Consider the following 26,294-nt stretch of genomic DNA (forward strand, 5'->3'; position numbering starts at 1 on the left):
TCTAGTGCCACTTTTAAGAATATTTTCAATGTTAAAGGATAAGTCTCAATATCGTGACAATATGAAGAGTTCTCTAGAAATTCCGATATCTTAGGAGTATCTTTCCTTGAATTATTTTGCTAGTCTTGAGAGCCCTTTAGATTTATCTACAATATTACTGTTGTGTCAAGTCGTTGCTACCAATTTCTTTGATAAAATGAAATGACATTTAAATTAGAAATGAGGAGGCACACTCAAAGGTTATGACAGATGGCGCCACCCTATTAGTCCATACGTGAGAGCGAGAAGATGATATGTTTTTTCTCTCTCTCTCTCTCAGATGAATGACAGTGACATGCCTAGGCACTTGACAGTGACAGGCGCCGCCTGGCGGGATAAAAGGTTAGTGTGCCTCCTCATTGAACCTTGAGTGTTGTAAGCTGACCCCAACTACCTGACGTCAACCATAGCTTACTAAGGAGATTTGAAAATTGTAGAATTACAAAATTCCGCAAATATTTTTCTTACGAGTATTGAAATCTTCCAATTTTCAAATGAAAATTTACTTCATTTCTTGTTAGCGTTGCTATAAGTTTATATAACTATTCCAATGCTTTCCGGAACCCTTACATCAGTCTGCAGCATATTTTCCGGAACACTTACATCAGTCTGTGACACTTCGCTGTTCATTGCCTTTTCAACAAGGAAATATTGATGCTGAGTAACAATGTTACTTATCAACTCCGATATAGGCACGTTCACATTTGCGTTATTATCGTTCATCCAATGCAAACCGAAAACGAAGTTTGCTTATAAAATAAAAATATCCGTTTTTAAAATAACGAGCACCCTTTGTGAGGAAGCAATTAAAACGTGTACTGCGTTTGTTGCTTTATTTCTGAATATATCCAATTTTTCCTTCGGTGAGGGTAACAGGCGTAATTCAAATGGATGTATTATAAATGTTCATGGTTTTGTGTTTCGTGGTTGAGTCTTGACTTGAGTTTTGAGTTTTAGCTATAACTCATTCGCTTGTTTGCTTCTTGCAAACCTGAAAAGATAGGGTTAGAATTTAATTACTTTAAAGCCTCGTCCCTGTGTACGAGTAAAGATGTAGTGCAAAAAGAATTTTCTTCGTATTTTAACGGAAACTTATTACAAATACAATGACGATTGTTTTCAGAAGAATACGAAGGAAAAGATTTTCGCGCTATATCTGTATTATTAGCCTGGCTTTATAAAATATTAAATTCTCGCTTAGTTTTTAGAGGAAAAAATAGAATATACTAGATCTAATTAGTGTTTTTTTCGTGGAACTTGCACAGTGCAGCATTCTGGTATTTACTTTTTGTGTACTTTCGTGTTTTTTGTGTTCTGGTATTTACGTTCAGAAGTTTTTTTTTTAATTTATTGAAAAAAGAAAAAACCTTAAAGTTTAACCTTTCGTATGCGTCTGTCAAAAAATTGTCATTAATATATTAGTCATAATAACTACATGTTAAAGTTGAAACAATATGGAGCAGATCTGCTCCTAAGCATACGAGAGGTTAAAGTTACAAATAATCGCCAAACTGTATAACAGTTTGTTGGCGGTGCGCTCTTGTACATGTATCTATTATATTTTACTATAAGTATTATGCTATAGTATAAGTAAGAGTAAACACAATACAATAGGTTAACGGATATCAATAAAAACAGGTTGTATAACTTGGTACTTAGAATTACTGAGGCTAACGAAGACTACTATGGTGATTATTTAACATTATTTCTTTAAGTTTTGTCTTGAGACTGCCTATTTTTAATTTATTTTTCTCCAGTAAAAGAGGATGGAGGAGTCGATGCTGGCTTCCGTCTACTACGTAAAGACTGCCAATACTACCATGCGTATCGGTTTCATTTTGAGTTTACTGAAACGGCTTTAGCCGATCAAAAATCACTCGTTAGTATGAAAACGCTTACAGCCCATCCACGACATTGGTCTAAGCGCGATAGCGGTGAGCGGCAGCCATACGTGCGAATGAAAAGTCCCATCGCTGTGTCTCGCTCCAATGTATGGATGCCGCTCACCGCTGTCGCGCTTAGACCAATGTCGTGGCTGAGCCGTTACGCGTCGTCGCGTCGCCACATTTTCATACTATCGAGCGATTTATGTTTGGGGAGACCCTATGTCTTCTTCTTCCTTCGATACATATATAGGGCATTAAGGCATTTCGTGTTTTTGCTAAACTAGATCTTTAATTTACCAATCGATTTTGCTCTTACCTAACTCACGATAATAATGCAGCCCATCAAAATAGTTATCCTGCACGATCCAGAAGTTGACAATCCACTGAACGATGCCCCTCAGGCTTCCATACGCGAAGAGGAGGGAAACCCAGGAGGTGTCAGCTTCATCGATCTCAAAGGTGTATTGTGGGAGACGGGGGATTATCTTCACCTGATGTTCGGATCCGATGTAGTCCCAGATTTGACCTGAAAAAGTTGAAACATCTTAAGCATCTACGATGTTATGGGCTGGCGCACTCATCTGAGTCGTCTCATCAAAAGCGAGGAAGCGATGCTGTGCCATAAAAAAACCGGTCAAGAGCGTGTCGGGCCACGCTCAGTGTAGGGTTCCGTAGTGTTCCGTATTTTTCTCAAAAACTACTGAACCTATCAAGTTGAAAACAATTTTCCTGGAAAGTCTTTATGAAGTTCTTTTTTTCATTCCAACCCCAACGTGTGATATATGGTTAGATAGGTATTTAAAAAAAACTACGGGTTTACAAAAATCGTTTTTTGATAATGTTAATATATTCGGAAATAATCGCTCCTAAAGAAAAAAAAAGTGTGTCCCCTCCCCTTTTTGAACCATATGTTTAAAAAATATGAAAAAAAAATCACAAAAGTAGAACTTTATAGACTTTCTAGGAATATTGTTTTCAACTTGATAGGTTTAGTAGTTTTTGAGAAAAATACGGAAAACTACAGAACCCTACACTGAGCGTGGCCCGACACGCTCTTGGCCTTACTCGGTTTTGATGGAACGAGTGCCTATCAGACTTTGAGCCCGTTTTCCAAAGTTTTAGAAAAGGTCTTAGAAATTTTAGGAAAATATCACTGCAAAATACAGTTTAATTTTGGATAGCCAACATTTCGATTAGGTGTGTAAAAGTTTCCGATATTTTTTTCCATGTTGATAGTTCAGTGTTGGAAAAATTGTGAAGATAGTGTCAATGCGCTTCTTGCGCCATGAAATATTCAAGGCTAAGATAAACTTAATATACTCTGTCCGGGAAGTGAACAGTCACCGCACTAAACCATATAAACTAAACCAATAAACTTTACCAACAATCATTTTACGCCGTGTCTTGCGTGGGCGACGGTCGTGCGACCGTCGCCGTCGCGTCTCATCGCATCGTCTACTTCCATATCGATAAGGTTTGATTTCGTATGCGTCGCATCGCCGTCGCGCGACCATCGCGCGACCGTCGCCCACGCAAGCCACGGCGTTAGACAGCCGAATAGACATCAGTTTACTAGAAATTACATAGAAACTGACTTGTTTACGCGTCTTAAAATTAGATTTATCGATATCGATACTACTAAAGCTTGCTTTTAACAAACTATAAGCAAATACGAGCTTCTAGAATCAAGTCGATGCGGCAGCCAAGTGCCATCGACATGTCTCAGGTTCCGTCTTCATCAAAAATGGCTGAAGCGCCTAGATTTCCGTAGTAAGATATGACGTTTTACACGAAGAGGGTGATATGAGGAGTGCCTGTATGTAAAAAGGTTGTAAGCGCCAAGGTTTCTGTATTAATATGTGACGTTTCATAACAGGGGTGATATGAAGCCCTCTTGAGAACGTTCGAGAATATTGCGTGGAGGACGAGACGCGATCAAACGCAGGGATCAATTGACATAGCCTTATGTTGGCGTACCTACAAGTGTTGTAGCTGAATAACAAACCTGCAATGGCTATATGTATACCTATTATGTAAATTTAATAAACGAAGAAGTACTTAAATACTCGTACAATTTATGGAGCAACACCATTTTGGATTTTAATTTCAGAAATCTTAGTTTAAACAAGAAATTATTTAGCTATCGAAAAAGTGCTTGTTTTAACAGCAGAACAACAGGCAAAATGTGGGTTTCGTTTTGGACCCACCTCTGAGGACCTTCCCCAAATTCTGTGGGTCCGATATCGCTCGCTGGTTCGCTTTTCAGTAAAAGAAAACATCTTGAGGAAACCAGACTAGGCATTAGGCAAACTGTTTGCCCTCTGGGTTCGAAATGTTCGAATGATAAAACTTATAATAATTATGATCATAACAGCCACTTTTGTAAAACTAGTGTCTACGCTATTTTATTTGAGGTTTTCCATATTTGTTATAGTTTATAGTTGCTGTACAATAATTGCTCACTAGGAACCAGGCTCTCACGAGCCGTATCAATATTCATGGTCAACGAAAGAAGAAGATTCCATTCCTTAACCATGAATTCTACCATCGGACTCTTAGACGCACGGCCGGTCTCCATCCTTACTTGGTAGATATTCCGCGAATTCGCACGAAGCGCTTTGCTTCTTTTCTTATGCGCACTGCCAAGGAGTGGAATTCCTTGCCGGCGGCTATATTTCCGAGCTCATATAACCCGAAAACCTTCAAATCAAGGGTGAACAGGCATCTTCTGGGCGAGCTCACTCCATCGTAGGCCACGTCTTTGCCTTTGGCTAGTCTGTTGCCAAGAGTAAGTCCATTTATAATAATAATAAAAAAGACTTCATACCTTCAGTCTTCGTATGAACGGCATCAAGCAGAAACAGCGCGGCATGTACCAAGTCGACAACCAGTAGGGTTATGCCAATTCCTGTTAGCGGCAGCAGTATCGCGTAGAACCCGCAGGGTCGGCGCCCGAGGCTCACGTTGAGGAGCGCCAACCCTAGCCAGGCTATGTGGAGGCTCACCCATAGCTTCATCTTGCTGTAATTATGAATTTTTTTGTAGTTAAAAGGGTTCCAAACTGTGTTCTATAAACAGAGGTTGGATTGTTGTCATCTATCTAAATATATAAAAGAAGAAACTGTCTGACTGACTGACTGACTAACTGACATATCAACGCTCAGCTGAAACCACTGGTCCTAGAGATTCCAAATTTGGCACGTAGGTTCGTTATGTTATAAGGTGTAGAGGAGCACTAAAAAGGACTTTTCAAAATTCACCTCCTAAGGAGGTGAAATGGGGGTCCAAAGTTTGTATAGGAAAACAATATTAGATTAGTACGCGGGCGAAGCCGCGGGAAAGAGCTAGTATTAAAATATAATAACTCACCCTTAACCGAGTTCTGTTTGTAAGCGTCTATCATGTTTAGATCAGAAAATGTTGGGTTTGATTTTGAAGCAAGTCGCAAGCAAACCACAAGCAATTTTTCCATACTAGGAATGATAGGAAGCAAGCGAGGTAGAAGAAAACCCAGATGCAGTTACTACGGGTCACTTGCACCAACGAAAATGGAGGGCTAACCCGAGGTTTAACCCACCATTTTATATGGAATTTGACAGATGACAGCCCACTAACCCTGAGTTAAGTGATTGGTGTCGACATTGGCAGAATTCACCCCGCTTAAATTAGCGAGGAGTAAAAGCCATGACGGAGAGAAAAAAAAAAGTGATTGGTGCAAGTGTGCCTAAGAAGTTTGACCAGTGTCATGTTGTATAAGAAAGCGAAAAAGCTGGCTCTAGAAAACTATGAAAGATACTCCACCGACAAAAGCAATCTCGTAGGCATGTGATGGTGCGTCAGTAAGGCCAACTACAGAAGTTGTGAGACTATTTTGTTACAGTCGAATTGGCGAACACACGTAATAAACGCATGAGGCGTCACGAGCAAGCTTCTAACCCCCGCCCATCTGGGGGAGCATACACCTGCCGTGTGTGGACAAGGGATCTGCTCTCGAATTGGGCTATACAGCCACGTAGTCGCAAGGATGCTGCTTAAATCATCTGTCATAGATACAAAGGCCTATTATGAGCATAGAGGAAGGGAGGAGTTGTAACTGCATACATCAGTAAATTCGAGTTATAGCCATAGTTATAGTGACATCTAGCGACAATCACGCGTCAAATAGCGGAAATTATCAGTACTGCTACTTGTCAATAGATGTCGCGACGAACGAAGAGTCTAATGCTCACCAATTTTTAGCTAATATTTGGAGAGGAGTCGGAGGAGTATAGGCTCCAATGTGGCTTGAGGCAGGGCGGATTAACATCGCCGCTGCTGTTTAACCTTTATGTGGACGGGTTGATTGGGGAGCTTGGTAGCACAAAAATCGGATGTCATAGATAGATAGATAGATAGAATACTCTTTATTGGCACACCTCAGCAAGAGATACAGAAAAAAGATACAGCGGAGACAAAACAAATGATTATAAATAGAGGCAGACAACAGGCGGTCTTATCGCTAAAGAGCGATCTCTACCAGACAACCTTTGGGTAGCTTTGGGTCATATTACTGGGACATGTTTTAATAACATAAGCTATGCGGACGATATGGCGCTGCTGAGCCCCTCGGTCGACTCGATGCGGAGACTGATCAAGATATGTGAGAGGTATGTTGAGCGGCATGGTCTTAGGTACAACGTTTCAAAGAGTGAGGTGATGGTTTTTAAAGCACGCAAATACAACCCAACAACTGAGCCTAGGATCATGCTGTGCGGCGTACCTGTAAAGCTAGTCGATAGGTTTAAGTATCTGGGATATATACCACGGAAGATCTAAGCGATGACCATGACATAGAAAGAGAAAGGAGAGCTATGTCGATACGTGCTAATATGCTTGCCCGCAGATTTGCACGATGTAACAAACAGGTAAAACTAACGCTTTTTAAAGCATACTGTCAGACGTTTTACACGTGCAGTCTGTGGGTAAGGTTTACGCAAAGGGCATACAACACATTGCGTGTGCAATACAACAATGCCTTCAGGTTGTTGCTGAGGCTACCGAAACACTCCAGTGCTTCCGGCATGTTCGCGGAAGCGCACACAGACGACTTCTTCGCAATTAGGCGGAAGAGAATTGCCTCTCTGCTGAGAAGAGTGCGTAGCAGCAGCAACAACCTCCTTCGTGCATTAGAAGGGCGACTTAACTGCCCTGTCACTGAATACTGGGTGGCAGTAGTCACGGGCAGGAATAAATAAATTTCTGCGCAATTGTGTTGTTAGTTGTTAAGTGTACATAGTCTTAGTTTGTTATAGTTATACTAACATAATCGGTAAGGATTTTTGTGTAATTGTATCTACTAACCTATTATGGATCGTATATATACTGGTCTGAAATAAAGCATTTTTATTTTTATTTTTTATTTATTACGATAGTGTAAACACGTATTAATCAGTAGGTATTCTGTTTTCAATTCCTTCTGCTTGTAATATAAATTGTAAACTGTTCTGTGATATTAAATCTTTGGTAGACGAGACACTATTGACACTAAGTATCTATTTACTATCATTTACTGATGTACAGAGTTACAAATCTTCCCTAACTTATTCCTCAATGATTATGAGACAGAATCAACCGATATTTAAAAAAAAAAACTTGCAATAAAGGACGCAGAAAAACAGTAAAGTCTTACTTTCTGAAAGCAGCAGCAACCCAGTTAGACTCCATCCACAGTATGTTGGACATGGTTCGCTTATTGTCGACCAGCACGGTGTAATTGTAGTAGTAGTGTCGCTCGCAACTTTGCGGCTCAAACAGGTACAGCATCTGTAACAAGTCTCTTGTAAAATATTACAACATTTTTCAAAGTATTGAGATTCTACTCGGCTAGCCTAGTGGACGCCAGTCTTACGACTACATTCAAATCCATACCACAGTATATAATAAAGAGTACTATCGTACAGTATGGCCACTTCCACTCCCCGCTGAAAACGCCGCCCACCCCCTCTCGGTTACCTCACAGTTACCGCCTGTCAAAAACGTGAACAGTCAACCTGTCATATCTCACTCATACAAGCATGATACGAGTTCACCTACACGAGCTTAGAATGTGTGCTAGGAACGCGCCTCTTTCATATATTTGATCGCCAGTGTCCGAGATGTGTCCATACTAATATTATAAATGGGAAAGTGTGTGTGTCTGTTTGTTTGTCCGTCTTTCACGGCAAAACGGAGCGACGAATTGACGTGATCTTTTAAGTGGAGATAGTGGAAGGGATGGAGAGTGACATAGGCTATTTTTTGTCTCTTTCTGACGCGAGCGAAGCCGCGGGTAAAAGCTAGTATAATTATATTATGTAGAATTTATTTGTCGAGCTGGCAGCTTCCTCGCTCAACGTGTAAGCATTGTGATGTAGCGAGGAAATGCTGCCAGCATCTTGGGCAGTATGCCTCAGGGGCTCTTTAGATTTTTAATTTTCTTTTTTTTATTGCCTAGTTTATGACATTTATTGTATGGAACTATTATTTAAATCTTATTTAATAAATTTAATTTAAAACACGATTTTTTTGTAGATAGTACAAACTTATGCAATTTCCATCAAGATATTTTTCTTCTCCAAAGAGTTACCAGCAGTTTGGTAAGCATTAAGGATTATTAAGGATTAACCATTTTCAAATATATAAATTGAACTCATACATGTGTAATTGTGTATTATTTGAACTTATTAAGTTCAAAATCCAGCTAACGAAATTATCTCAATGCACTTTCCTATTATTTATTCTATGTTCTTGGATGTTAAGATAAAGATCAAGTTAATCTAAAGAAACTTCAGCTAGAGCTGAAATGTTGGGTTGTTCAAGGAAAACTAGAGATTAAATCAACAGTGAAAGGAAAATATAAAGTTTTCTGTCTATTTCTCGTAGCGGAGTTACCCTTTGGACTGTAAGTTGTACCATCGCCCACAGTCTGTAAACGGACAATCCGCAAACTTTATTATACCATAGATTAAATAATTTTAAGAATACCATACCATCCCATACATTAAAATGCAACCGTCTTAGAACGCGCATACACGACATTTCGATTATATTTGTATATATCGTTAAGTATCACTTTTGACATAGATTTATGGGTCCAAAGTGACACTTAACGCCAATCTACAAATAATTGATGGCAACAAGGCATTTTTTTGTGGCGCCATCTAAGTGTGGTGTAGTGTATGTGCGTTCTTGCTCCTAGCTTACTAGCTCGCGGTGGGACCGGTGTCTTAGGAAGAAGTTTTAAATACTTATATACCTTGATGAGTGTAAGCTCACGAGGTTCTCCTGGTTCTGGTGCTAGCCGGCATTTCAGCGTCAACCAGGTGAAGACTACACAGATGATGGCTGCAAAGAAAATATATTTTTTTTACGCCATTTTGTAGAACGAGTTCGAGTTTGCTCGTGGTGACACCGATGTCTCGGGCATAACGTATTGAAACGGGGTGGTTAAGAATTGGAAGTGCCTTTGAACAGTATGGGCTGTGAACAGCCTTTCAGATAGTAGAAGGCTCTGTTCCTGAAGGTTTGAACAGTTTAGTACCGTTTGGTAGCTAAAATTTCGTAACCGGCTACAATAATACGGGAATCTTGATTCCCATTTTGTAGCCGGTTACGTATTGCGCCAGAGTAGTACCGTTTGGTAACTAAGTTTTGTAACAGGCTACAAATTGGGAATCAATATTTTCGGTTTGTAGCCAGTTACGTGTTGGGCGGTGGGCCAGCGTGGTACCGTTTAGTAACTAAGTTTTGTAACTGGCTACATAACGGGAATATAAAATTCTCTGTTTGTAGCTGGTTACGTATTGGGCCCGAGTTACTGATCGGAGTTTCTACCAAATCGAAGCTGGGACGGTGTACATACGGACAGACCGACAGAGCGAAACTATAAGGGTTCTTAGTCAACCCAGTTGACTACGGAACCCTAAAAAAATACTCAATGTCAGCATTATTCGAATAAATCATGTATTCATGACGGCAAAAAAAAAACCCATTTCGTAACCAGTTACAATATGGGATATTTTTTCCCGTTTGGAAGCTGGTTACCAACCATGGCTACGAATCGGTAATGAGTTAATCTCATTTTATAACCAGTTACAACACGGGGTGCTTTTTCCGTTTCGAAGCCGGTTACCAAACGTGGTTACAAATCGGTAATGGGAAAGTCCCAATTTGAAGCCAGTTACGAATTGGGAATTTTTTCCCGTTTCGAAGCTGGGGGCCGATTTTTGAATCTCGGCCTTTCGATTTCGTGAAATTCGTTCAATAATATCTCCACTACTAGCGATTTAAATTCTACTAACAGAATCGAAAACGAGTTAAATTCTACTAACAGAATCGAAACTAATTTTAAAATTACTAGCCGTCCTGTTTCAAAAATAGCATGATGTCGTTATCCAAAGACTTTCGAACGGCGAATTCATGCGTTTGAAATTCAAAAATCGTTAAAACAGTCGTCAGGTGTCGAAATTCGTAAATCGTAGGCCACGTCTTTGCCTTTGGCTAGTCTGTGGCCAAGAGTAAGCCCATTTATAATTTAAAAAAAAATCGATCCCCTGGTTACCAATTTTTAGTTACGAAACGGTACTAAAGGGTTTGAACGTTATATCGGTCTGGAAACACCACAAGTGACAGTTCATTCCAAAATCAAGCAGAGCAAGAAAGGAAATTGTTATTGGATAAATGAAATGAAACATGGCTGTCATCATATTAATTAATTATACTTACGCATCACCAGTTTATTGAATAAACTCATGAATGTACGAAGAGAAACAGTCAAATATTCAATTAATTTATTCACATTCACAATTTGAGGCCAATTCTGTTTTAACAATTTAATATGATTTTCATCCTATTTTGATACGACCTTCGCTTTCTAGATTTTTTCTATCATCTCTCTTTATCTTTATCTTTAATGTGGTACGACATTGCCACAGTATAATAAAGAGTACTATCGTACAGTATGGCCACCCCTGCTCCCCGCTAAAAGTACCCCCACCCGCACTCGTTTACCTTACAGTTACCGCCTGTCAAAAACGCGAACAGTCGACCTGTCGTATCTCACTCATACAAGCATAGATAGATAGACTGTGTGCTAGGAACGCACCGCAACGACGATCAAATGAACGTCGTGTCAAAACCAGATGGAACTAATAAAATACTGTTCAACAGAACCGGTCCCCAAATTACGCGAATGATCCAATATAGCGTAAACAATTATGTAAATACGTAATCACGCGATTTACCGCGATTTGGGATTAGTTATGATTGAAAATTACATTGACAACTGATTGGGTCTCCAGTTGTATAATATTACATTATTATCTCACATATAATTTTCAGCAATTCAGTTTTCATATAATTTTATACATAACTAAGCAACCAGGTACAACTATACAGGCCTAAGCTGAAAACCACTAACAATGATGAGTTTTACAGTTTCTTTCAAAATCCATCGATATTGTTATAGGATTATAAAGAGGAATTGTAATTAACTCTTAGTTATTTTGTTTAAAGGAAAAATTGTTATTTGGATGCTAGTAAACAAACCCGTTTCCATTTTAAGTGACTGTAGACTTTGGCGTCAATTGCTTTTTGGTTTTGAATGCAGGATACTGGTGATGATTTGAAGATGTAGATATAAATAACGTAGGCAGATGAACTTTGAATAATTTTTACTTAGATTTCTTCAATACATGCAGGTTGATAATTATATAATTAACTTATTGCTTAATTACACCATTTTGAAATTAAGAAAGGGTGAGTATGTGAGCGCGCGTTGACAGCGAACGGCGAAGAGTGACATGCAAATTAGATGCGGCTGCGTCCCGCGCGCGGTGCATTCCCCTCGGATGCTCGTGAGATTAGGGTTCCTTAACATGCCCCCCGGCGTTGAAAGTCCTGCTTTCAACAGGATCGTCATCTAGTGGAAGAGGGCAGATACGATTGAAGGCTCTTCTAATGATGCCTCGACTTGTTTGGATATCGGCGACTCTGGATACTCCGTCGATTCCTGGATGAACACGCACGATACGTCCAAGACTCCATTTTAAAGGTGGAACAGCGTCTTCTTTAATAATGACCATCGTTCCTGTGTCGAGGTGTCCTTTGCATGACCTCCATTTTGTTTTTTGCTGCAACTCAGAGACATATTCCTTATGCCATCTCGTCCAGAAGTGCTGGTGGATTTGCTCAATGCGATCCCATCGCTGTAGTCTGGTCGGATTTATGTTCTCTAGTGGAGGAACTGGCAGAGCGGTAAGAGGACGTCCGACCAAAAAGTGACCTGGCGTTAATGGATGAAGATCAGAAGGATCTGAAGACATTGGTGATAGAGGTCGAGAGTTAAGCGTAGCTTCAATTTTGACTAGAACCGTGTAAAGTTCCTCAAACGTGAGGTGGGAATCGCCTACAACTCTAGTTAAATGGTATTTAAAAGACTTAACTCCAGCCTCCCATAGCCCTCCAAAATGTGGTGCGTAGGCTGGAATGAATTTAAAAGCAACGAATTCATTCGCCATAAACTCAGAAATGGAGGACGAGTTTTGTTTTAGAAATGCGTTAAGTTCATTTTTGGCCCCGACGAACTGAGTGCCATTGTCTGAGAAAATGGTGGCAGGTTTTCCGCGACGCGCAATAAACCTGTGTAAGGCAGCAATGTATGCCTCCTTTGTCAAACTTGTGACCAACTCGAGGTGCAGACACTTTGTGGTGAAACACACAAACACTACGACATAGACCTTTATAAGTTTGCATCCACGTCCTCTACGGTCAGCAGCGAGAAGTGGTCCCGCGTAATCTACACCCGTGGTTTGGAAAACATAACCTGGATTGAGGCGCTGCTCAGGTAAATGACCCATTATAGGGCTGACTGTTTGAGCCCGTAGCTTGAAACACCTCAGGCATTTGTGTGCGACAGATCTGGCTAAATTGCGACCGCCAATGGGCCAAAACTCATCTTTAATTGATGATAACAACAATTGGGGTCCAGCATGCAATAAACGAATATGTTCTTCAACGAAAATAAGACGTGTCAATGTGTGTTTAGCTGAAAGCAATACTGGGTGTTTTTTGTTGAATTGAAATTGTGAATTGTTTAATCTGCCGCCTACTCTGATTAACTCTGCTTCATCAATGAATGGGGATAAAGTTAGAAGTTTGTTTTTATTAGATAATGGTTGTTTTTTGACTAACTGATCGTATTCTTGAAATGATTGCCTTTGAGACCATTTTAAGAGTAAAGTGAATGAATTTTGTAGTTCAATTGTGGTGAGTGGTCCAGATTTTTTATTAATTTTGTTTTTACAATTATAAATGAAACGCAATGCATATGCAAGTACTCTTTTCAGTTTTAGTAATTTAGAAAATCTTTTATAATCAATTAAATCGTTATTTAAATCTAAAGAGACTGCTGTAGCTGTTACCATTTCTGGGATTTCGAAATTGTTTTTTACGAAGTTACTTGTAGGCCAATTAGATTCATCTTCTTTTAGAAAATCTGGTCCATTCCACCACATGGACAAATTGGGTAATTCTGACATGTTCACTCCGCGAGATAACATGTCTGCTGGATTCAGAGCTGTTGGCACATGGCGCCATTCGTGATTAGCAGTGAGCTCTTGAACTTCAGCAACACGATTTTTAACGAATTGTTTTAATTTATTAGGCTGAGTTTGGAGCCAACCTAAAACGATAGATGAGTCAGTCCAGAGAACGCATCTTTTCACTGGCAGACGAATGGATTTGAGTACTTTCTCAGTCAGACGTGCAGCAACAAGGGCACCGCACAATTCTAAACGCGGAATTGTAGTAGGTTTTAAAGGCGTGACCTTACTTTTTGCACATAGCAAGTTAATCTCCACTTGTCCGTTACATTCCGACCTAACGTACAAGCATGAGCCGTATGCGTCCTGAGACGAATCACAAAAAGTGTGAATTTCAATCACACTATTTGGATCGCCATTGATGACACAGCGCGGAATTTTTAAATCAAGTACATGATGTAAATCAGATTGAAACTTGTGCCATAAATTTACAATATTTGAAGGTAAAGGATCGTCCCAATTACATTTTAATAACCAAAGTTTCTGTAACATGATTTTAGCTTGAATGACGCATACGCTTAATAGGCCAAGCGGATCATATATCTGTCCTATGGCGGACAGAATTGACCGTTTGGTTGGATTTTGCTTAACGGTTTGCTTTATTGAATAATATAATGTGTCATCACGTGGTGACCAACCCAGGCCCAGGGTGTTTGATGAATTTGATGACCCTTGGTCGCCGAGGTTCAATGTCTGACATGAATCTGACTGAGAGAGTTCTATATTGGATCTGATTTTGCGGAGATTGAAACAACCTGTGGACAGAACTTTGCAAACGCCTTCTTTTATTTTTATCAATTGCTCCTTTGTGTGAGCACCTGTGACCAAATCGTCGACATAAAAGTCGTCACTAATAATTTGGGCTAATTGTGGATCTGAACATTCTAATGCAAGTTGTTTCAAGCACCTGATGGCAAGAAATGGCGCTGATGCTGTCCCATACGTGACTGTATTCAATCTGTATATTTTTAATTCTTTAGTGGGATCATCACGCCATATAATTTGTTGTAAATGTCTTTGATTGTCATGAACTAAAACTTGCCGGTACATCTTTTCGATGTCCCCGGTCAAGACGTATGGATAGTGTCTGAATCGCAAAAGAATCGATAATAAATCGCTCTGTATCGTGGGTCCGACCATTTGGAGGTCATTGTATGAAACTCCCGATGTTGTGGCAGCACTGCCATTGAAGACAGCACGAAGCTTCGTAGTAGAGCTTTCGCGTAAAATACCATGATGTGGCAAATAATATGGATGTGTGTTTGTTTTTGTGTCATCTGATTTCGCCTCAGACATGTGTCCTAATTCTATATATTCAGACATAAAGTCTGTGTACATTTGTTTTAACAGTGGTTGTTTGTCTAGCCTACGCTCAAGCGATAGGAAGCACTGTTTAGCACGATTGAATGAGTCACCTAAGCAAGACTCTGGTTTCTTGAGAGGGACCGCGACGGAGAATCGCCCATCTGGCATTCGAGTAAAGTTCTCCACGAAATTCTGTTCACATAAACGCTCTTCTACAGAATACACTTGCTTTGAGCTGTCCGACACCTCCTCAAGACACCAGAATTTAGCTAATTGTTCTTGTACTGTATTGTTCGCGATCAGATTACAATGCATAGGTTCAACTGAATGTGTATTTTTGTGATTGAGCCCTCTGGTAGGCCCACCAACTATGTAACCGAGCTTTGTGTTTTGTAATATTGGATAACCGGTACCCAAACTAATTTGATCCTGTTCAAGCAGCTCCCAGAATATTTCAGAGCCCAATAGAATATCTATGTCCGACGGGTTGTCGTATTCTGGGTCTGCCAGTATCACATGTTTAGGTATATTTAGTTTAGGTACAGGTGATTTTAGAGTCACAATTTTTGGAACAACGTAGAATGTTAGTTCGGCTTTAAATTGGCTAGTTCTCGATTCGATTGTTGCATTGCACCTTTTAGTGATGTGTGACAAGAGTTGTTCATTCAACCCAGTAATGGATGATTGTAAATCTGTATGTTTAATTTGCAATTTACGTAACAAGGAATCCGTCATGAAGCAAGACTCGCTACCATTATCAATAAAGGCTCTTACTTCATGGCGGTGGTTGTCCTTGTCGTACATATGGATCACGGCAGTTGAGAGTACGCCTCGCCCTGTTGGCTTGAAGGAGTGTGCTGTCGCACCCACAACTGATGGCTCAGATGATCCTGACTCTGTATCTGTATGAAGTACTGAATTGTGTTTTTGTGAGCATTTCATGCATGGGCCCAATCTGCAAACGCGAGCCTGATGACCGGGGCGGAGGCAGTTTTCACATAACTTGAGCCTCTTAACCGATTCTGCTCTCTCGTTGACAGGTTGTCCTAGAAACTGCTCACACCTATAAATGCGATGATTTTGCTTGCACAAGGGGCAGCTGTATCTATATGTTGTATATTTTGGTTCTGGTGAACCAGTGACTGCTGCGAGACTCTTGACGTACTCGGCAGATTTGTGTCGGTCAGCTCTGGCGCTGACACTTGTGTTTGTGTTGTTATTACTCATGTGTAACGTTTCAAGTAAATCGGCTCTGTTTTTTAAGAATGTCATGAAATCGTGTAACTTAATACCTTTTAAATCGGATTTATGCTCTTCCCATTCCCTCAATGTCCTTGAATCTAATTTTGTATTCATAATATAAATGATGAGAGTGTCCCATGAAGTGGTGGGCTCTCCTAGAGTCTCTAAGGCTCTTAAGTTTTTAGTAAAAGTGTCTATTATTTTACGAATTGATTGATATGACTCTTTTTTGTTTTGTTCTAAAGAGAACAACGCTTGGATATGATTTTGAATTAGTATACGTTTATTGTCAAACCTGTCGCACAACAAATCCCACGCGATTCTATAATTACGAGCTGAAAACTCTATGGATTTGATTACCTGCGCAGCGGCTCCTCCAGGGATGCCCTTAAGTAATGAAACTTCTGTATATCCGAGATCGCCGTGTGTTCATGTATCAAGGACACGAACAAATCGTGAAACTCTAACCACTCCTCGTACTGACCGCTGAACTTTGGGATCTGGATCGTCGGTAATTTAATTCCACGAGTGCTTGTGTGTCCCACCTTGGTACTCGAGCGTGCATGCTCCTCACCTGAAACGTACGAGGCACTGGAAGAATTATCGTTATCATCATTTTTGGCAGGTTTATTGGCGTTTAAGATCTCCTGCGCAAGGGCAATAGTCGCGTAAAATAAATCTTCAAACTCTGTGCGGGCGGCGGAGTGAACGGCCAAATCATTTTCATCAACTAAAATATCAATCTCAGATTGAATTTCCTCAAATTGTGCATAAAGTGCGTCCATTCTACTTAAACGCGCTTGTAATTCAATCACTTGTAATGACGACAACGAATCTAATTTTTCAACGTAATTGATGAAATTGGTTAGCCTCCCCTTAACTGCACCACGCTTACGTATTAAATCTTTTAAGTCCGACATTGTGTAGGGCTATGGGAATATAGGATAAATTCCGTTACTTGTATAAAACCTTAAATAAATGATCTTAAAATTGTATATGAATTGCAATTAACTTGTATATAAATTGTATATATGAATTGAATTGTATAAATGAATTGATTTCAATATGATATTAAAATGTATATAATTTGATTCATTAAAATACTTTGTATAAGTCTTAAACATGTAAACAAATCCAATTCAATTTCATTTCGCATTAAATTCCTAATGAGTTCATGGTTACGTCACTTGTTTACGCAAAAATGCAACGCGCATTAAGTCGAAACTCGCTCAGCTGCGGCCGCCGGCCGGCTAGTAACAGTGCTCCTGGAGATAACTACCTATGCAACTATGCGATAAACAACTAATGATTTTAAAGTTATGAATTATTTGCACGATATATTAATGAATTACGATTTTAATGTTTGATTTTTAATGAAAAATGTATGTAATAGTATGCAGTAATGTATTAAATGTTTTGCATACGTATACGTACCTACCTAACGCTAAGTTTTACTTTTATTTGCACTAAATAATTGTAATTGGTAGAAATAAATGGTTTACATACCTATTTAACGCCTTAATGGTAACAATTTGGAAAGAACTCACTCTTAACCACTCGTTTCGGCCTTAAACTTTAAATTAAAAAAAAAAAAAAATTAAAAATTAAAAATATTTTATTAACCAAGAGAATTAGTTTAAAATACAATTTGCAATTAATCGACGACTCCCACACTAGGCTAAGCCTGTATCGTGGAAGTCAGCTACATGCGTGATTTGACCAGATAACAGCGGCTTAAGAAAAAATAAATACTAAGTGCATGCAAACTTACAAATATAAGTACCAATTACAATTAATAAAATAATACAATTAATAAAATTTCACTTTGATTTCGACCAATCCTTTGTATAATTGCTAATTTCTTGTGTGATTATTGCACTTTAGGTAGGTAAATGTGTTGACTCTTCGGCTCAGCTGGTTCAAACGTCCTGGATATCTCACTTAGGGCTTGATTCTTGTATATTCGGCTCGATGAAGGACCATGTAGACTTTGGCGTCAATTGCTTTTTGGTTTTGAATGCAGGATACTGGTGATGATTTGAAGATGTAGATATAAATAACGTAGGCAGATGAACTTTGAATAATTTTTACTTAGATTTCTTCAATACATGCAGGTTGATAATTATATAATTAACTTATTGCTTAATTACACCATTTTGAAATTAAGAAAGGGTGAGTATGTGAGCGCGCGTTGACAGCGAACGGCGAAGAGTGACATGCAAATTAGATGCGGCTGCGTCCCGCGCGCGGTGCATTCCCCTCGGATGCTCGTGAAATTAGGGTTCCTTAACAGTGACAATTTATTATGTGAGTGTGCACGGGAAATCGTACCACTTTGTGGATTGCTGTAAAGCCGCTTTGTCAGTTTATTCACATAAAGATAAAAAGTAAATCTCGCCTTAATGGTAACCGACTAAGTGGGATGTTTTACTAAATACACACATATGTATTGCCATTTAAGGCTAGATTTCTAAAAAAAATATGAATTTAACCTTATTTCTTTTTTGTTATCAGTACAAAACTAGCTCATGCATATTTTATTTTATAAATTTTTTTAAATCTTTTTTGTTTACAAAGATAAACATACCTACTGGATCATAACCAAAGAATAATCCTTCCAATCACACACACATTTACACACCTTGACATGTTTATACTAGTGGCGGTCTCAATCTCAACTTAATTATGTATAAATAAAATAAAGAACAATTCATATGTAACTAGACTCCTTAACACTTTCGCTACCAAGAACCCGACTGTCGGGCACACCGCTCGTAGAAGCGTAGCCGATTACATGGGTTTCCCCGTATGTAGCGAAAATGTCGTAGCGCCGCGTAGAGCCCGGTTTCGAAAGTGTTAACTCAAATAATCTTTTCAATTTAAGATTAGCAGTTAAGTATATTATAAATGCATGCACGTTTCTTAGAAATAAACAGATTAAATTTTAAAATTAAATTTTAAAAATTAAATTTTAAATTTTAAATTTTTTTTTTTAATCAAATTCCAACGGACATAAATGGAACTAAAATTGACAACCGGGTTAGATGAGATCCAGGGGGGTTCGGAAGCCTTGGTTGGCCATACAAATCATAACTTTTAAGCTGAAGAGTTAAAATTAGATGAAAGCAAACAAAAATTGCAAAAAGCTCTCACAATTTTTCCTTTAAACTCTTCGTTTGCTGAAGATAGATTATTTTCCTTAGCATAAACCTTCCTTTAAGTTCTTTAAAAAAAGAATTTAATAGAGCTCTAAATCGACTTTATTTTTTTACAGAAAAAACATATTCCGGTTGTAGATAGCTTGAGTATATTACAAAGGAAATGTCGAGAGCAACAACAAAACAAGAAAAACTAAATCTAAATCGGTTCATCCGTTCGGGAGCTACGATGCCACAGACAGACACACACACAGACAGACAGACAGACAAACGGACAGATAGACAGACAGACAGACAGACAGACACGTCAAACTTATAACACCCCTTCGTTTTTGCGTCGGGGGTTAAAAACAATAATGAACAATCAAATCTAATTAAATTCTAAATAAAGGCAACTGACATAAATCAATTTTATTTCTGTGATTAACCCCCGACGCAAAAACGACGGGGTGTTATAAGTTTGACGTGTCTGTCTGTGTGTGTGAATGTCTGTCTGTTTGTCTGTCTATCTGTGTGTGTGTCTGTCTGTGGCATCGTAGCTCCCGAACGGATGAACCGATTTAGATTTAGTTTTTTTTTGTTTGAAAGCTGAGTTAGTCGGGAGTGTTCTTAGCCATGTTTCATGACAATCGGTCCACTATGTCGCGGTCGGGGGTTTTTTCAAAATTTTAATTTTGTGGTTAGGTTATGATTAAAAGATAGACAGCAAGATTTAATATTTCCGAAAGTTATTTTTAGCCCTTATAACTTACATTTTTTTAATACTACGTCGGTAGCAAACAAGCATACGGTCCGCCTGATGGAAAGCTGTCACCGTAACCTATGGACGCCCGCAACTCAAGGAGTGTCACATGCGCGTTGCCACAACCCATTAGAAACTTGAAATTTTGCATAATATTACAAATTCGAAAGTAATTATTTTGTTTATGATCAGTACATACGTAATCATGGTGCTACTTTACCGCACAAGTGTGGTAATAAGCACATTACGTAAAATAATTATGTGAAAAAAAATTTAAGGGTCTGAATTATGAACTGGAAACATAAAAATGACGAGAAAAAAACGTTTGCTATTAAGGCACTGATTCCACCAAAAGCGATGAGCTATCGCGCGGCGATGGAAACTAACCCCGTGTCTTGCGTGGGCGACGGTCGCGCGATGGTCGCGCGACGGCGATGCGACGCATACGAAATTAAACCTTATCGATATGGAAGTAGACGTCGCGACGGCGACGGTCGCGCGACCGTCGCCCACGCAAGACACAGCGTAACAAAAGATAGTCGCTCCCGTGTAAATGAGCATTTTTTTTTGCCATTTTTTTATTTTAATTTTTATTAGGGAATTTTAGGTCAATTGTACTCAGAATCACGAGTACTTTCAATCTCACTGGGAGACAACGTGTCCCAGAATTTCCATACATTTTTGTTACTTTCCTCTTTTGTTACCCCACACAACATGTACGGAAAATGGTAACAAAATAGGAAAAAATCGTATGGGACATTTTTTTTTTAACTACTAGGATTGAAAAAGCTAGTGATTCTGAGCAGAAATAGCATATTTTTTTTCGAAAATATCACATTTCATAAAAGTGGCGAAAAAAAAAGAAATGCTCAAATAATGTCGGAAATGAATGAATGAGAGAGTGAGCAATTTATAGTTCATCGCTCGGCGACGAAACTCGCTCTCATCGCTTTTTGGTGGGACCATTTCCATAGGATAGCTCATCGATAACTCGCTTTCGGTGAGACCAGTGCCACAGTATACAATACAATACAATATAAATACTCTTTATTGTACACCTCAATACAGGTAACAATATAGTAAGTATACACAACAACTTAAGAGGTAAAACAAGAGGCGGTCTTCTCGCTAAAGAGCGATCTCTTCCAAACAACCTAGGTAATGGAGAATAATAAATTTAACCTTGTAATTAGATGTACTAAATCTAGACTTAGAGGAAATCTAGCACAAAACTATACTACGCAAAACAATATACTACACACATACACAGTATAATAAAGAGAATTATAGTTACAATATGGCCAATCCCGCTCCCCGCTGAAAGCGCCGCTCTCCCGCTCTCGGTTACCTCACAATTACCGCCTGTCAAAAACGCGAACAGTCAACCAATCTCACTCATACAAGCATAGTACGCGTTGCACGTACACGATCTTAGAATCTTTGCTAGGAACGCGCCTCTTTCATACATTTGATCGCCAGTGTCCGACATGTGCCAGTGCCTAAAGAGCTACTTGTAATGGAGTTTTGAAGAAAATGAGATTGAAAAGGGCTTCGAAATACATGTAAAAAGGGTATTGTATCTAGACCGAGATAATTACATTAGGCACGGTTGCATGGTTCGGTACGGACTAAATTATTTAGGACACGCTTTCTCTTTCACATTGCAATCCTCAACGCTCTGCTGGAATAACATATTATTATATTTTTTTGTGTGAATTTTGTTTACTTCTATTAGTATGTAATAAGATTAAGTTTTTTTTTATAGCCCGTTTATGTGTCCCACTGCTGGGCAAAAGCCTCTCCCCGTGATTTCCACAGCTCCCGTTGGTGTGCTATTTCTGGCTTTTTTTAATAAGTATATTGTCTTTAAATGATTCACGGTTAGTTTTATAATACTTATATTGACCGGGATATAAACTGTGATTACCATTTTGATTTTTATTGAGGTACAGATATTTCGACGCAGTTGCATGCATCTCATGTTGCATGTTTCCCATGATCATGATGAAACTGCGTCGAAATATCGGGACCTCAATAAAAATCAAAAAGGTAAGCACGGTTTATATCCCGACCAATATAAGTCTTATATTTTCTTTACTCAGCAATACACTATTATTATTTTACTTGCGGTGTTCATATCAATTTACAATATTAAAGGTAAGGTACAAATGTAAGTTAACCCCTATCGAACTTACAAATAGTGCGATAGGGACGGCCTGATGTTTTATCATTTATCGCGCCACCATATGATACTTGCCTGCCTGAACATGCGCTATTTGATAATGCAAAAATTGTAAAACATGTAAAAATCGAGTACTTAGTTGACATTGGCCCCCCAATCGTAACTGTCCCCTGTACCGTATCCATATTTTCCTTTGTTAATGACATAAGAACGGGTGGCCCATATCGCGCCGACACATGTGATAGATAGCTCATAATTATTTTTGCAGCCAAATAAGAGTAACATAATTATATGTGACTGTAAATCTTGAATGGTTTAGTCTACGTCTGTGTACAAACAATATCCAGCTACACTGAGAGTTTGCATTGTGATTAACAAGTTCGACTTGTTGCGGTTTATCCGTTTGATTGAATCAGCCAAACGTATGTTTAAAACAATATGTGTCAGGTTGTTTTTATAAAATCGACTTGTTGATTCAAATATATTGCCGATTCAAATGACAAGTAGCTTGTTGTTTGAACCAAAGAGCACGTAGGCGCTATTTTAACCAAAAAACTTGTTGAACGAACATGAAAACTGGTTGTATTTTCTCTCAGTGTACTAGTAGACTCTGATTGGCTTAGCCTGTATCTGTGTACAAAAAAATGCTACTAGGGACTCCGGAGCTAGGATCTAGCACGAAAACCTGTCACTCTAACGTAGGCTTAGCGGTCCAAGCCAGCTGTGTCGCTTATCTTGGGAACTTTGTAAAGAAGTTACACAGTGATTTTCTGGAAGCAACTAGCTGGTTTTGGTTGCAAATGTAGGTTGAAAATTTCTAAATTTGATATTTATATTAATTCTGATGAAGCGCTGGTAGCCTAGCGGTAAGTACGTGCGACTTTCGTTCCGGAGATTTTTCGGAACTTATGTGCGAAATGTCATTTGATATTTGCCAGTCGCTTTTCGGTGAAGGAATACATCGTGAGGAAACCGGACTAATTCCAGTAAGGTCTAGTTTACCCTTCGGGTTGGAAGGTCAGATGGCAGTCGCTTTCGTAAAAACTAGTGCCTACGCCAAATCTTGGGATTAGTTGTCAAAGCGGACCCCAGGCTCCCACGAGCAGTGGCAAATGCCGGGATAACGCAAGCAGGATGATGATGATTAATTCTGACGTTGGAGACTTCTCATGTTTTTATGGTTTCTTTAAAATATAATATAATTATGGAATAAAACTTTGTTAATAATTTCTAACAAATTACTTTACACATCTGCAGTTTTTGGACTAATGACTAGTGTATACTTATCAGTGGCGTAGCGTGAAAATTTTCGTTGGTAAAGCCAGAGGGGTTTTTGGAATCTGTTTTGTATGGACTTCTACAGATACTAGAGAATTTTAGGGAACCCGTTGAGAATCGAGTTGCATCGACGCTCCGCCACTGGTACTTATATACAAATTATGAAATGACCAAGACTACTTAATCAAATCAGCCCATAGCCGGAACAAAATACTACACAACTCCTCAGTTAAAAAACAGACCTATGGAAAGACAATGCCTAGTATACCTACATTCAAGGCAACATTGCACAATACCTAATGTTTGAGGATATCTTCAAAATATATCTGGTTTAAGACATTTATTATCTCATAAAGAATTTACATAACCTAACCACAAAATTAAAATTTTGAAAAAACCCCCGACCGCGACCTAGTGGACCGATTTTCATGAAACATGGCTAAGAACACTCCCGACTAACACAGCTTTCAAATAAAAAAAACTAAATCGAAATCGGTTCATCCGTTCAAGAGCTACGATGCCACAGACAGACACACACACAGACAGACAAACAGACAGACAGACAGACAGACCGACAGACAGACAGACAGACAGACAGACAGACAGACAGACAGACAGACAGACACGTCAAACTTGTAACACCCTTAAAAATATATAAGAAGAAACTGATTACTGACATATCAACGCACAGCCGAAACCACTGGTCATAGAGATTCCAAATTTGGCACGTAGGTTCCTTACGACGTGTAAAGGAGCACTAAGAAAGGATTTTTCAAAATTCACCCCCTAAGGGGGTAGAATGGGGGTCCAAAGTTTGTATGGGAAAACAAGATTAAATTAGTACTTACTTTGATACAGTATAATGAAGATGGACCACAAGTAGAACGTCATTCCTCACATCAGAAACGTAAATTTCTTGAAATTCACAACTTACATAAACATATCATATATTTTTATCACAAGCGAATTCCAATATTCGATTATTCTAATGTAACTACACTTCATAACCCAAATAAGTATACATATAAGAGAGTCAATTCGTGCAAATCATATGGAACATCAAACATTAATGCAAGCGGCGGCCGTTGATACTAATTTGACTCCATGCGATTTGACATATCAAAGCCCTATATTTTTAAACTGAAGGAAAAATGGGTAAAATCGCACCGGAGAGACTTCAACCTGCAACAGGATTGCCGGTCGAGCTCAGTTGGTCAGAACGGAAAAGCTAATTTTTCCATTTTTCCTTTAATTTAAAAACGTTTCTGCATGATAAAAAATAAGTATACAAAAGCCCACAAAATGAGGGCAGCACAAGCAGATGTTGCGAATCTTGATTATCTGAGATTATCCAGTACTGTTTGTAAGCCATTGGAATAAACTATGTCAAATTCGAGTTGGCCGTGGGGCAATGTCGAGTTAAATATGGCTCCGAAATTGCGAGAAAATTAGGACGTTGGGGAAAATTAAGGGTCATGATCGTTATTTTTACCATTAAGAGGCCGTTTACAGTGAAATATTTTATAATGGAAATACATATACATACATATAATCATGCCTGTATACCATAAAGGGGTAGGCAGAGCACATGAACTACTAAGTTTCAGTGCCACTCTTCGCAAAAAGGGGTTGAAAGAAATAATATAACGGAAATAATATTAATTAAAAGGTTTAATTTGAAATAGTTTAAGTTTTGAAAATATTTTGATGTAACGGCCTCTTTAAACAAACTAACCTTAGTTTTATGTTAGTAATATATGGTAATATCAAGTATTGGGACCGTGCGCGACGACAACGCCACGTGACAATGGCAATATTGTAACCGCTGCCAAGCGAGAAGTACGAGCCCCAATGCAAATGATATCGTCTAGTCACACTTCAACGTGCGATATTTATTTCCGAAACTGGTGTTTAAACCCAGATTGACTTTGATGATAAATGGAATACACGACACACTAAGCCATTAAAACTAGTTTAATCTTGCGCCGTACAAAATGCCCTAATGTTATATGTTTAAATATAATCATATCATAAAAATAACATATCTAAAGCAAAAAAATACGCCTAGTTCATATTTGAGGCATAATAGGTCGTCTATTTTAAATAAAAATAGTTTAGTAAGATTTATATTATACAATAATATTTTAAATTGAATTAATAATATTATAAGTCGTCTGATATGATATACGGCTACATAAAAAGGTAAATTCTGTAAAAAATATAATTATTCTACAACATTTTTATACCAAAATAGCAAGAGGTAAGTCGGTGCCTGAATCAGTGAGGAAAATTATAATTTCCAGTAACAATAGCGGCAAATCTACGTTCCAAAATATCCAAAGACCTTTTTTGCCAAGATCTACGGCGCATACAATCATCCAGCATCAACTAAAACACGGAACCGTCTCCTGTTTAAATAAATCTGGCCGTCGAAGAATAACTGCCAAAGAGAAAACAGGATTTTGAGGAGCATCATCAGGAAAAATCGTCATGCAAGAGCAGGAGAACTTACCTAACTATGGCATGACGCGATCAAAATAAACATTTCAGTCGATACCTGAAAGACAGTAATGAAAATAATGGGCTTCGGTTTTCACACCGCTAAACAGAAACCATTACTTACTCAAAAGCAGAAAACTAACAGGTTGAAATTTGTACAAAAGTACAGAAACTGGACTGCCGATCAGTGGCGAAAAATAATATGGAGCGACAAATCCAAATTTGAGGTCATAGTTGGCGATGAACGAAGTAAAGTCATTCAAGAAAAAGGAGATGCATTTCACAAAGACTGTCTTGAACGCAAGGTGTAGTTTCCAGCATCTTTAAATGATTTGGGGCTGTATG

At 38.7% G+C, this 26,294-nt stretch overlaps 2 protein-coding genes across 2 annotated transcripts in view; both read right to left on the minus strand.

Moving 5' to 3' along the window:
• The window catches only part of LOC125229918 (DCN1-like protein 4), a 373,938-nt gene that overhangs the window by 195,757 nt on the left and 151,887 nt on the right, over positions 1-26,294 (minus strand). The window lies entirely within an intron of this gene.
• LOC125229920 lies at positions 859-24,436 on the minus strand. The gene is made up of 6 exons (XM_048134866.1): positions 24,299-24,436; positions 9,199-9,287; positions 7,594-7,727; positions 4,753-4,946; positions 2,242-2,451; positions 859-1,030 (listed from the first exon to the last, which is right to left on the minus strand). Exons 1-6 carry the CDS (start codon positions 24,339-24,341, stop codon positions 993-995), a joined length of 708 nt encoding a protein of 235 aa, XP_047990823.1. The 5' UTR covers positions 24,342-24,436; the 3' UTR covers positions 859-992.

The sequence above is a fragment of the Leguminivora glycinivorella genome, chromosome 9 (assembly GCF_023078275.1).
Source record: "Leguminivora glycinivorella isolate SPB_JAAS2020 chromosome 9, LegGlyc_1.1, whole genome shotgun sequence".
Lineage (NCBI taxonomy): Eukaryota > Metazoa > Arthropoda > Insecta > Lepidoptera > Tortricidae > Leguminivora > Leguminivora glycinivorella.